Source organism: Cygnus atratus, chromosome 1, assembly GCF_013377495.2.
Source record: "Cygnus atratus isolate AKBS03 ecotype Queensland, Australia chromosome 1, CAtr_DNAZoo_HiC_assembly, whole genome shotgun sequence".
In the NCBI taxonomy this organism is placed as follows: domain Eukaryota; kingdom Metazoa; phylum Chordata; class Aves; order Anseriformes; family Anatidae; genus Cygnus; species Cygnus atratus.
Window position 1 is genome coordinate 6,484,933 of NC_066362.1, and position 12,965 is coordinate 6,497,897.

Below are 12,965 nucleotides of genomic sequence, written 5' to 3' on the forward strand. Positions count from 1 at the left end.
AAGGGGGTGGCAGGCGTGAAGGAGCTGCGCAGCTTCTCCTTCCCTGTTGTGGAGGAGGCTTTGTGCCTTCCACTGAGCTTTAAGGGATGTTTCACAGAGCCCCAGGAATCGCCAGCTCATTTGGAGAGCTTATGGGCAGGATGCGGCACTGTACTGGGGCTGGATGGCCCCTGGACGCATGCAGGAGTGGCAGCTCAAGAGCATGGGGATTACTCCAGTGACCCAAGCGTTTCTTTTTATGTCATTAAAAACAACCTAACACCTTACAGTTCCCTTCCCAGATAACTTGAAAAAAACCTCGTGCATACGTCAAAGGTTTGAAATTAAGAGTAACTAACTAAATCCATGCCTTGCATCGTGGACAGGGGCACGGTGACCTTCCACTGTCAGCCCCACGTCCTGCGGCGCCTGGGGAGCCCAGAGCGCTCTCCCCCCCTTTCCCTGCTTTTTGGAGGTTACGGCAGAGTCAGTGAAGACGCATCGGCCCCAGAGCCCCCAGCTGTTACGGACGCACAGCGCACTAATTCCTGACAGTGACCAGTGCAGTGCTCCATCATCACCACCTGTGCCTTCCAGTCACTGCCCTGAGAGTGTTCGGGAGGTCACACTCGCCATCAAACACCCACGCCGTATTTATTCTTCCCATAACTTTGGCAGAAGCTCTCTCAGCTTTGGGCTTCTGTTCCTACGAGCACCAGAGGACCGTGTGATTTTTATCTCCTCCTCCGTGCTCGTCCATCCCCACCAGCCCAAGGGCCAGGGCTGCGTTTCCCAGCTGGGAACTGAAGGCAGGGGTGGTGTTACGGCAAGAGAACAGGAGCAGGGATGAGCTCACACCTTCCCCTTCCCAGACTCACGCACTAACACCAAGTCCCTGTTCAGAGCTCTCCAAGTGCCTGACACCCGCCTCGAGACGGCCTCAGGTGTGTGACGAGTTGTTCAGACTCTGACTAACGAAGCTACAACCCCCTTGTACCAACGCCCAGGGGCTGGAATGACACCCAAAGGAAAGCAGCATTCGTACAAGCTGGTAGGCAGCAGCAGGGCGATTATTTTTCATATTTAAACCTCTATTAGGAAGCGGCTGTCACCGCGGCTCTATTTCCAACGTACAAACCAGCGCAGGGGTAGAGAATCAACAGGGGCTTAAAGCTTCACGACCCAGACAGACTTCATTACTAGGGAACATTTCCTGCCTTCCTAAATGGATTTAGTGCGCCTGATTAGGTTTCATTTTTATTTACAATGTGATTTTGCTGGTGCGTTCAAGCCCAGGCACTGGGCGCTGTGTGCCCAGCGCATCCCATCGAACGTCCCCGCTCCCACATCGTGAGCATTGCTGCTATGAAATGCGTGAACAGGAGTGCACCAGGGGGAGCTTACCACAGCAGCCCTGAGGTGCTATCAAAAACACTGCAAAAAGTTAAGGGAAAAGCACGACAAAGTTCTCAAGCTCCCGGGCCGCCAACCATTACTTCCAGAAGAAAAAGTCACTCCCCTTTAATCCCATGCGCTTTGACAGGCAAATGTCAAAGAACAAAAAGTTTGCAAAGCCTAAGTCTCCTGCTTTTTAAATTCTACAGCCTTTTTGTTGGTTTTTACTTGCCTGAGTGCTCGGATCCAGGCAATGGAGGGAAGGAAGGGAGAAAGGAAGGAAGGAAGGAAGGAAGGAGTCTTTTAACAGACCAGCGTTTGTTCTTCCAACGACGACCACGAGCACCGCGTGTTTTAGTGTCCCGATCACACCCCAACAATAACAACTTCAAAGCGGAGTTTATAATTCAAACAATACAAGTAAATGTTTTGACATTGACGCACTTGTTTGATTCTTGCCCAAATAGTTTCCTATTCACAGCCCGCCTGGAACCACTTAGCTGTGGTTAGGAAGCCCTATTTATAGCTGGGGTCCGAGGCGCGGCAGCGAAGCGCCACCTCGGCCCAACATCTTCAGCGGGGAGAACGGCATGCGAGCGGAGGAAAAACGTCATTGGAGAAAAAACACCTTGTGGAGCTCAAAAGAAAAGGCAAAATGAGAGAGTCTTTCCCGAGGGCGAAAGCAGGCTTGCGGTGGTGGTGGCAGTGTGTTTATTTTGGAAATTTTCACTTACCTGGCTGGGAGGTGGAGTCTTGAGACTGCATTGTCACCTCTGGTGGGCAACAGTGAGGGATCAGCAAGCCCCTTTGCCAGCTTTTTCACTTATCTATACCTTTGGATAGAGAAGTACAATGACTGCAGGTAAGGACCGTGCCTGGGCGGTGCCGCTGCTTCCAGCGATCTCCAAGTCCAAACGAGCGCAGACCATTAATTGCTCGCCCTTGGCTGCCACCATTCTGTACCCATGCTGATGCTGGGCAGGCGGGAGGGCTGGGAAACACCACGCCGCCGGCCTGCGAGGTCTGTCCTCCAAAACAAGCAGGCAGGTCAGCGCTTCGTCAGCGGCACCACGCTTCCTCGAGGCAGATGTGCTCCCACCTGAACGCTGCGCCAGCAAGCTGCCAGAGCCTAAAGCAGCCGCTCCTCGCGACTCCCAGTGAGCTGCTGCCAAGTTCAGGGTTGCGCTTGGCCCCTTCCTTGAAGCAGCAATGAAAAAACCTGAAAACTCCAGCAAACCAGGCTGTCTTTGCAAGGCAGGACTAGTCTTCTAAGCCTTCCTATAGATAGAATCACCTTGTGCGCATCGGTGTACGTGCACAGATGCGTCTGCATGCAGTAATTCCCTTTACATGGCAAACAAAACTGACTTCTTACTTGGAAGGACTGCACAGTTAATAAAATGGTAGCAAGTCTGAAAACTCAGCAATGCATCACGAAGGATTTATACCATTTTTATCACATTACTCCATTGCAAGGTAGAAAAAGAGGGCAGAAACCATCAGCTGAGGCTCAAGGTGCTGCCCGCGTTTACGCTCCCGGACGAACCTTGCACTTGCAGATTTGGCTCCACTCGGGAGCCAGGAGTAACAGCACCACGGCTCAAGCCAGCTTTGAGCCAGCGTGCCATAAATCATGCAGCACATTTTCTGCTTGTCAGCAAGCCAGCTCAACGAGCCTGACCACGGTGAAGCCTCAGCTTCAAATGCCCGGACCTAAACGAGTCCAAATTCTTTCCAGAGACAGATAAGATAGCGGAGAAATCCCTTACGCAATCAAGGACGCGAAACAATTTCTCGCTCATCTACGTGTGCTTTCCCGGATGGGAAAGTGCTCTGCGTTCAGCTATCTCCAAGCAGATTAAGGAATGCTTTCTTAGAAATCCTCTTCACGGGGACGCCCGCAGCCAGCGTCCCTGGAGGAGCACTCCCAGAGGAACGTCTTCTCCCTGGGCACGCGACGCCAGGGCTCGAATTTGTCATCGAGTCCTCGGTGACACTGCAGAGCCCCTTGAGGTCACTGCGCTGTAGGAAAAGAGGAGTGATTCTATTAGATGTGACCTTGTCCATTAGAAATAACCAGCCTGCAATCCGGGCAAGGCACCAGTCACATAAAAGCACCGATCAAAACGCTCAGTTCTGAAGCGCTGTCGAGGTTCAGTTGTCTGTGCAGATACAGAGCCACCGCTGCGTGAGCCGTACTTGTTTCAGTAGAGTGGTGTCTAGAACAGAGTAAGCCAAACATCAGCTGCTGTAACCCGTGATTACTGAAAACACTTAAGATACTCAGAAATTCACTATTAAGGTGCCCAGAAATTATTCTGTTTAATTGCACCCTGCAGGCCCCTCCGAGCAGACCTCTGAGGAGCAGAGGAACATCTTCGATCCCTATTACTTAACAGTTGAAGCGACTTGCTTTGTCCATTCCCCATACCGTTTCTGCTTTATGCCATAACCCTCAGCAAAAAGCAGTCGGTGCCTTGCCTCATGCTGGGAGTTACGCAGCTCCGGCATCACGAGCCACGGATACAAACCTGCTTTTCTGGACTTGGTTTGGGGCACAACTAGACCAGGTTACTGGTACAGGTTACTCCCCTGATCCCGTACCAAAAACAAACGGCACACCTGACCGTAGCGATTAGATAACCTGGAAAGGAAGACAAAGGAAGACAAACCCTCCTAATGGCATAGAATTAAAGGCAGCCTCACAATCCCTGCAGCAACCGCCCGCACGTGAACCTGGGAGCCAAACTTTCGCAAGAAGCAGGAAGTCAGCCTGGTGGATCAGCGGTGGAGGGCCAGGAAACTGGAAAGCAAACAGCAAATAACATCCGAACATCCTCGCATCCTATGAGAACAAGTTCAACCCTGATTGTTTCACTTGCAGTGATTTCAATGGGAGATTTTTTTTCCCCCAGAACTACAGACTTTATTCTGAAACTCATCTACAAAATGTTTCGTTGAGATGCTTTTGTTTTACTTCTTCATTTCAGCTTGAAGTCATGGAAACCTCCAGCTGACCTCAATATTTTCAGCAAGTAATTTTAAAAAATATTGCCATCAGTCCAAAGAATCCAAGACATTAGAGTGATACACACACAATGAAGTTAACACATGAATTAATGTTTTGTTTTCATGCAGTTATCCGATCTGGATTAATTAAATGACTTTGGAACTAAGCAGTAAAGGAAGAAAAGGAAGTCAGCTTCAGTTTGAATCTGAGTTAGAAGCTTAGTTTACTATTAGGAAGTGGTAGGCATTCTACATCTGAGAAGTGGAAATTATCCATTGGGGTAATCTTTCTATGGTCATTATTGCTGTTATAAATATGGTTAGCAAATGCACAAATATAAGTGCAAAAAACCGATACAAAAAGAGTTCCACATGCTGTTTTTACACCAAAATTGAAACTGAGACTCGGTCTCCCCACAAAGTACTCCTCCCTGTGGGGCACTTTGCAACCCACAGCCACAATGTGGAAGTTACCTTCTCCAAGGGCAGAGACCACAGCAGCTGGAGACAGTTTTGAAAGGATTTTTGGGGGGTGACTGCACACATCCAGAATATGTGCCTGCACAGCAAATGAGATCTAAACCTGGCAGAAACCTAGAGAAATGTGTCTGTGTGGGATGCTCTAAAAACTTCAGGTGATGCTCCACAAACTGGAAGCTGCCTAACAGCATCCTGTTATCCTGCGCAGCCAGGTCCTCAGGGAAATCATGCACTGATCATTCCAGGGCTTCCCCGTCCCAAAATGCTGTTACAGCACATGCAGGCAAAGGAGGAGACCTAAAATTGCTCTGACAATTAGTTTTTTCCCCACTTTCAATGCTCAATTCTACGATTAAAGACTATTAAGTAGGTATATTTTCAAAACCTTGAATACTTCTCTCGGAAGCATCATCGGAAAGCTTACATGTTTTAAAACTCACAGAGCTACCAGCATAACTAGGCAAAGTCAAATGTGCTGTCTTTATTTCAGGCCCATCAGGTGATGGGAACAAATGCTATCAGTGCACAATTTCACCGACACTTTAAATCAATTTATCAGCAAAAGTTCTGCTTCCCTCTTGTGTCAGTCCACGTACCGCGTTTCACCCTGCCAGGGGCTAGCCCACGGACTGAGAACCGATGCAAGAAGCCAAGAGGGAACTCACCTTCCTCATACTCAGTGCAGCCGACAGCACCTTGATCCAACACAGGTCAGCCTTCTGGTCTGGTTCACCATGGAGCTGCAGGACCCCAAGAGGGCAACAACCAGCTGCTGTAGGTGAGGCGGTGGCGGAGCCATCTCTTTCGAAGCCGCCGTCTGCCTATGACAACCTAAGTTATGTTACAGAAGACTTCAGTTTCACAGCTCCTTGCCAAACAGCAAGAAAGTCCCGCAGCTCTTACCAAGCAGCAGGTCTGGTTCCTTACCAAGCAGGCAAGGCTGTTTCAGGAATGCTTTTTGAGGCAGGAAGCCTCTTGTTTCGGTACGGTGCCAACTGTTGAGTTTCTTGTATGAAGTATGGCCCGTGGTACAGCCCCGAGATGTACCAGGAATTCCTCAAAACATTATTTTAGAAGAACAAAGGCAACGTAACGAGTCGGACACCAATTCTAAATTACAACACTTTATTGCAGCATTGGCAAAGGTCAGATTTCTGAAGCTGGTGAAGATCGGGCGGCATTTCTGTATGAAATGTTACAATTTTACAAGTCTCTCTTCCTACATGCAGAAACCAAAAACAGTGGTAAAAAGAATTTTAAAAGAGCTAGAAAAAAAAAGAATTAGTAACATACAGATGAGCTCCTTAACCGAATTAACTACCTCTACCTGAAAGCAAACAAAAATCTATGCTAATAAATAACAGATTGTCAGAAACAGATCAAGAAACCTCATTTCTACTTAGAAAAAAATAAAAATTCTACTTGTTTCCAGATGTATTTAAATTTTTTTTTAAACTTTTTGCTTGTTTGTTTCAATACACACAGAGGCTTATCAACCCATGAAGATCAACAAAATATTTGGATCCGCTCCTTGACATCCCCCTGTTATGCTGACTGGCACATTTTGGTTTTCAATGATACATACAATGGGCTCAACTATATCCCTGTCCTTAGGCTGGTGTCAGGCTGTTCCAAGCAGTATGAGTCAACACCCTGTGTTAATCCACTTCACATTCTATTTAAAACCTTAACAGACATTTTACCTCCTTGGCTCTTAAGTTTTTTTTCACCCCTTCCCGCTCCCCAACCCCTTCTTTCTCGCTTGTCTGGCAGCAGAAGGCTACTCCTTAACCAGCAGGTCGGGAGGAGTATCTGAGGGTTGAGACGTTCTCCCACGTGTCAGGGTTTTCTTTTCCATTTCACCGTTTGCTCTACGTTTTCCTACTGTAGATTTGCAGCCCCCAACGAACACCCTTCCGACGCAAAGTGCTCGATCCAGAGATGACGCAGCCTGCACCAAGCGTGCAGCTTTGCTTTCCCACATACTGGGCGCCACTAAGACCTTTTCCACTCCAGTGGAATCCATCTGAATTTCAGGTTGATCTTTTGTTTTCTCCGAGCTGCTCCCCGGTCAAGTTAACCATCTCATTCATTTGCTTCCGCTCGTATGAGAAGATTAACCCTCACATGGTTCCCGTTACAAAAAGCTTTTTGTTTTTTGTTTTTTGTTTTTTTTTTTTTTTTGGCAGGCCATGACTGGAAGCTTCCACTTGTTCTGTGCGGGTTTTGGGGGGGAAGAGAGGAGGCTGCTGTTTCTGCCCCACGGCCCCAGCCTGTCCCAGGTTTCGATTCTGAACGCTCTAGGCTGACATGCTGAGATGTGTCCACTGCTCTCATTTAATTGCTGGAGGACTCCACTATCCACAACATCAGAGATACAGGACCTAATGAAATGACACTTGCTGCTGGATCAACGTCTCCTACAAAAAGGAAAGGGAAAGAGAAACAGTTCAGTAAGAAATATCCAATCCTCTCCAGGTCAGCAACCACCCGAAATCTGTTGATGGTGATTTTGATCTGCCTTTAGCCTCAGCACGTGGAGGTCACACACTTCTATTAGCCGGGCACATTTTAAAATGAGACCATGTTGGACAACAGACAGCAGACCTCTGTATCAAGAGAAACAAGTCCCCTACATAAAAAATTGCAGCAGATCAATCTAAAATTGTTCAGAGACAGCTGCCTTATCCTGCCAGGCAAGGTGCTAGGTTACTGAAGCGCACAGACGATCCGTGAACTTACGTGCATGTTATTTTAGGCAGTTTTCATTTTTGTGCACAATTTCTTTGCTTTTAGGAGTACTGCAGAAGCGTTAGAGAGGACTTCCTAGAGCCAGGTAGGTGTTTACAACATTTTTTAGAGAGAACAGCTGTATTGAAGCCTTTGGTCATCCCTTGGTGCTGAAAGACAGGTCCCTACCCAGAAAAGCCACATTTTTCTCTCTTAAGAATGTAAAAATGCATTGAAAAATCACACCAATTTGCAGGAACGTGATCCATGACCAGGAAATCTCGAAGTAGCACTAATCTTGTTTCACTAACCCCGGATACCGGAACTGACAGCTGTACTCGTGTTTTTTGTTGATTTCTAGGCTATAAAATTTAGGAGTGCAAAACAAAGTAAGAATTCAACAATATTTACAATCCCAAGGAAGTTCCTGGGCTCCACACCCAGGTCTTTTACCACGTACATGAAACAGGTCATATTCTTTATGTCAACGTATAAACCTCAAGCATTTGCTAAACAGTAAGTTAATCTAAAACCAGCTTTTATTGGAAATCTTGCGAGAAAAATGTCGCAAGCACGTTAAACTAGCCATAGGACTTTCTGCATTTCTTGGAACAGAAGCTTCCACAGTAATTCAGTGTTCTTATATACTGCAGTGTTTTGTTATTCAGTATCTCAGTTATTTGGCATTCCTGTGTTTTGTTTAAATACACCATGTTGTTGTCAGGAGGTACTGAGCTGATGCACCTCTAGAACTTACTGTGCTTTTGGTTTTTTTGTTTGTTTTAACCGTGTTTTAGCATTAAATAACAGAATATTCCAACTCTTTTTGATACACTCAAATCATCAGCAACATCAGCTATGTGGCTGCAAAGCAAGGAACTTCAGTTTTAAGGAGATTTAACTTGATGAATGCTCCAACCGTGAAAAAACTTCAAGCGTCAGTGCATTGCAGAATCGTGCTTTTACCTCCCCATCTCCCCTAAAAAACACAGTTATTTTCTGTTGATGTGGAGGGAAGGAAAAGCGTTACAACTAGCTGCGTGCATCTAACCTAGCAGAAGTTACTTTCATCCCAAACAGCAGCTGCCATGGCATGCTGGTGGTAGATAAGGCAGAGCAAGCCGTGTGTCAAAGGATTAGGGCACGATGCTGCTGGTAAGTCTTAGCAGTATTTCTACAAACAGGTATTCCACAGGACACTTCCCTTCAAACCAGTAAACAGCACAAAACGGTTAAAAGTCCAGTTAAAAAAAAAAAAAAATCGTCACGATTGACTTTTAAAGACAGAAAAACTATGCATTTGCCAAGTAATTTTGACAATAAGCAGAAAAATGACCCCTTCTTCTGTTCAAAAACCTTGATCCAGACCTATATTTGGCAAGGTCCAAGTCTGTACATTATTGTAATTAAAAACAGCTTGAACCGCAGGTTCAAAAATTTGATTTTGCACATACTTCCCCACCTCCCTTCCCTGCTACCGACACAGTTATCAGTTGGTATAACAACCTTACAGCCATCTTCTCAACTGCATCACGTAAGTATGGCTACATCCTCCATAGGACAGAAAACCAGATGCATTTTACCTAACGATGCCTGGAGTAGAAAATGGGAACTCGTGAAAATGCTCGGAAACATTACACCATTTGTACAGGTGAGGAAATAACAAAGAATCCATTATGTGTGTAATTTAAGGGAGTATTTGCATCAGCATGACAGCGACGTGACTTAAATTGAAATGTGCCTGAGATAATACACACGTGACTTTGAAAACAAGCTCCTTCTGCACATTGACATCACAAGATGACATGCAAAAAAAATCTTACTACTTTTTAACGTGTGAGGTCCTTGAGATTAAGCTGCACGCTACTCCCTAATCCCTTTATGTCCCCCAGCAACCCACACTGCTCTGTGTATTTCTGAAGTCATGTATTTCTTCACAGACTTCAGGCACCTTCCTTAACCTCCAAACACCTCTCAAAACTCCCTTGCTGCTTTGCTTTCCATGCCCACTTTTGGCTTTGGTGCTGCCTGGTCCCTCTCCATCACATTAACCAAACCAAACAACATCAAATAAACCCAACGAACACCTGAAAATTACTTTTCCATTTTAAACAATGTTTTTATCCAGGAACAGTTCTTTTCTTTGGGTGCCTTATTGTGCTGAACATATTTTTTTTGTGTTCGGATGCACAAGCTTTAGCGGGGAGGACGCTTGTTTAAGGAGGAAAGGAGCACCTGAAGTTCACACTCCTGCTCCAAGCTGCCCCGCTGCATGGCAGCAGAGATGCCTTAAGACGACTGATGTTTGCTTTCAGCTCTCTGCCCCACAAAACTGGCCTTTGAGAATAAGCAGTACACATGGATTTCTGTGTCTGTGTATAGGAGAGACAATACTGGAGACAGCCCTAACTTAAAACCTGGGAAACGTAAGTACCCGTCGCACCACAGCCCACTTCATTCCTGCCTCAGAGATCAAGGGACTTGAACAGAACATCACCTGTCTTCCACAGGGGACCATGCAAGACTGAGGGGACTTGATTCCAGGACAATTAATGCAGTAACAGATTACAAACGTATCGTAGCTTAACGTGGAACGGAGAGAAATTTCAACAAATGGATATTTGACCGAGTCCAAGCACATTACGATTGCTGGAAGGAGTAAGAGCTCTCAACAGCAAAACTGAAATGCCACAACGTAGAACGTTAACCTAGCCATGGTGTATTGAAAAATGGAGCACTGGGATTTTAAATAGCTGCTATCTGTTTACCTGTGCAAGAATGTGCTCTCTGGACCAGCCCTATTTCAGAGTGTGTGTTTCTGGACTACTAAGATTGTAAGGTGCCCCAGCCATTTCTTCGTAGATCTGAATTATCAGCTCCCATACTCTGAACGTTACCGATTCAAATAATCTGCAAAACCCAGACTCACTAAAGGAAGAGAATTTTAAGTTGTTCAAGTTACTTCGTATTTCCATCTCTTCAAACAATAAAATACTCCCATATAAAATCAAAGTCATGATACACAAACTGAGGTGTTTTGAGGATTGGTAGTTTCCAGAAGTTTCCAGAAGTCCAAAAACTGTAGTTTTGAGGTTTATTTATTTATAAGCAGTATGTCATTTTTTTTTTAAATCGAAAGTCTTTAATAAGCGTGTATACTTGTAAATAAAATTTTGCCTTCCTTTCCTTCTAAACTATGATTTTGATCAAGTCTCTTCACATTGAGCCTAGCCTACACACCAAACCCATATTTGCAGAGCCCAGCAAGCACCGTATTGCCAAGACAGAGAAAAGCCAGGTCCTGAGGTGTTTATCCCTCATGTCCCAGTGCAGTTTGACAAAAGAAGCTCCAGGGATTAGGACACAGCCTCCAACCTACCCTGGGCCGTCCTCCCTTAAGACAGCTAAAAAAGGAGGTCTGCATTTCTCTGGATGGCTTTCATGGAAGGTTACACTGGTGAGCGTATGTAGTAGGGAAAAGGATGTAATACAGGATTAAAAATGACAACTGAGAAAGGGACAAGATTAAACTGCTGGTGGAAAAAACGGCGAAGAACCGGCTGAACTGACCTAGTACATAATTAAATAGAGCACTGAATGTTTTATTTTTTTTATGATACCTTGAATGTGAAGATGGGAACAATTTTACAGCAAAAAAAAAATCTGAACCTAGAGTAAAATACTACTGCTACAGTGATGATCTTCCCGTATTTTGGACACGAATACAAGAGACCATTGAAAAATACAACTAAACAGCACGATGAACCACGGGATACGTGTGTCAATTCTCAAGACAGTGACACACCAACACCAAGGGTTTGTCTAGTCCAAAAAAACGACAGCTAGAGTGAGGCTAACAGAATATGAGCAATCGGATTTCGGCTGCCCATGACTCTGGTATTTCAGTAAGTGAATTGAAAGCTTCAAAATGCAACACTGGTCAATACCTCAGCTATATGGTGGGTGGTGCATGAAGTATTCTTGTGCAGCAGCTGAAACACGAAACCATGAAGTTCTATTCACATTTTTCCTTATTATCCATACTCTGATTTTTCAGCATTAATAAAATACTATTATGAGAATATTTAGCTAATAAAATCCTAGCATCCTGTTATTACCTTCATGCTTCATATTTCTTCATTAAATGGGTTAAAGAGAAATAAGAGTCAGATGCAAATAGCCGAGCTGAAATTATCAACTAACTTAACCATGATTTAGTTTGTCAGCTTATGCACGCATCTCAGTGGGCCTTTTACTACCCTTTCAAAACAGCAGAGAGTTTTGAAGTTACTAGTTTTAATAGGACTAGGCTTAACTAGTCTTATTAAAGTTAAAAACCTCCTTGGTAAAGCTTACTTCCATACACTCGAAGTTCTCAGTGTAATTCTTTTTTCCTTTCTTGGTAACGTATGCTTTCAAACAGATTTCATAAAATGTAATTATTTATATTTCATTTTATGAGCAAGTCATTTAATGGATCTCAATCCTCTTTAAAAGATAAGAGAGGCGCTTTCTAATGAAGCGAGGGGCTGTTCTCCAGAACTGTAAAAGAGTATTTTCCTGATAACATCATCATAAAAAATTACTTTGGTAAATTTTGAGTTTCCTGAAGTTCCAGTTTAACAGTTTGATAACCAAAGTCTTCTTGTAAGGCTAAAGAACTGGAGGCAGGAGTGAGAGTTGTTAAATTGTTGCCCATTGAGTTCTGCTTAAGCAAGTCAAGGAACTCTGCTTTTAAAGGTGTTAGAGTAAATTACCTTCACGGCCAGTCAGCCTTAAAAGTTCGAGTTCCCCCCCAAAATCCTCTCCTTGTACGATTAGCAGGTCTTAACTTGAAGCTATACAAGCAGGTGATTACAAATAAAGAGCAAGAAACTAATTTTTGACGCAGCATTTTGCACACACTAACTAATAATAAGAAATCTGACAAAAGCTGGAAGTCTCATTGCATTTAATTCACCACAGAAAGAGAACATTAATAAATAAGAGTAACGACTATAAAAGATTTCTCTCGTTATTTAAGTGATTCATGCATTACAGCCACTGCCACTAATTCATTCTTCCATTTACTGTGGTGTTATCGCAGGTGAGAGTTGCCAAACGTGTGGGTGGAAGGCTGGTGTGAGCTACTCATCTATAATCTTTTAAATTATTTATTTAGGACCCTGCTAGACCAAAATAGAATCACAGAAAATTTTAGGTTCAAAGGGCCCTCTGGAGGTCATTTAGCCTGAACTCCTGCTACTATGATTCTATAAAAGTAGGGCTAACTGCAAAGCCAGATCCAGTTGTTTATGGCCAAAAACATACGAGAGAACCCAGCGATACCTTTGTTCATTTTTTAATCATCTAGTACGATAGGCAGATTTGGA

The 12,965-nt window shown here is 44.5% G+C and overlaps 1 protein-coding gene across 3 annotated transcripts in view; it reads right to left on the bottom strand.

Annotated features, from left to right (window-relative positions):
• Nucleotides 1–5,971: 5,971 nt before the first annotated feature.
• Nucleotides 5,972–12,965, bottom strand: part of UPF2 (UPF2 regulator of nonsense mediated mRNA decay) — a 63,455-nt gene continuing 56,461 nt past the window's right edge. For all 3 annotated transcript variants that reach the window (XM_035549506.2, XM_035549500.2, XM_035549501.2), the window contains one exon: nt 5,972–7,283. In XM_035549506.2, coding sequence (XP_035405399.1) covers nt 7,274–7,283 — 10 coding nt within the window. In that variant the 3' untranslated portion in view covers nt 5,972–7,273. The remainder of the gene's footprint in view (nt 7,284–12,965) is intronic.